Source organism: Cynoglossus semilaevis, chromosome 7, assembly GCF_000523025.1.
Source record: "Cynoglossus semilaevis isolate Cse_v1.0 chromosome 7, Cse_v1.0, whole genome shotgun sequence".
NCBI classification, from domain to species: domain Eukaryota; kingdom Metazoa; phylum Chordata; class Actinopteri; order Pleuronectiformes; family Cynoglossidae; genus Cynoglossus; species Cynoglossus semilaevis.
In genome coordinates, this window is record NC_024313.1 from 13,180,250 (window position 1) to 13,180,591 (window position 342).

A 342-nucleotide genomic window follows, 5' to 3' on the forward strand; every position below is an offset into this window, starting at 1 on the left:
CACCTTCCTGGTCACGGCGTCTGCCGCCACGGTGGACCTGGCGGACACAGAGATGACCACCTCACCCAGGACCACGGGTTTGATAGGAACCAGGACCAAGGCCCCGTCCTGGCCCCCCACGGACACTAGGTGGACAGAGTGCGAGGGGAGGGCGTCATCGTTGTGGAGGACGAAGTGGAAGGCGTGGTTGGCCGCGACGATCACCTTCACCTGAGACAGAAGGAGAGCAGGACGAAAACCGCCCAGATCAGGTTCAGCTGCTCACACGACAACAACAGCACCGGTGTCAGGTGATCCAACACAATCCACCGCAAACCACCACTGTCCCCAGGTCTCAGGGGG

At 62.0% G+C, this 342-nt stretch overlaps 1 protein-coding gene across 1 annotated transcript in view; it reads right to left on the reverse strand.

Moving 5' to 3' along the window:
- LOC103381377 (CD109 antigen-like) overlaps positions 1–342 on the reverse strand; it is a 47,095-nt gene that overhangs the window by 20,113 nt on the left and 26,640 nt on the right. The window contains exon 21 of the mRNA XM_025057067.1: positions 4–210. Within this exon, the coding sequence (XP_024912835.1) occupies positions 4–210 (207 nt within the window). The remainder of the gene's footprint in view (positions 1–3; positions 211–342) is intronic.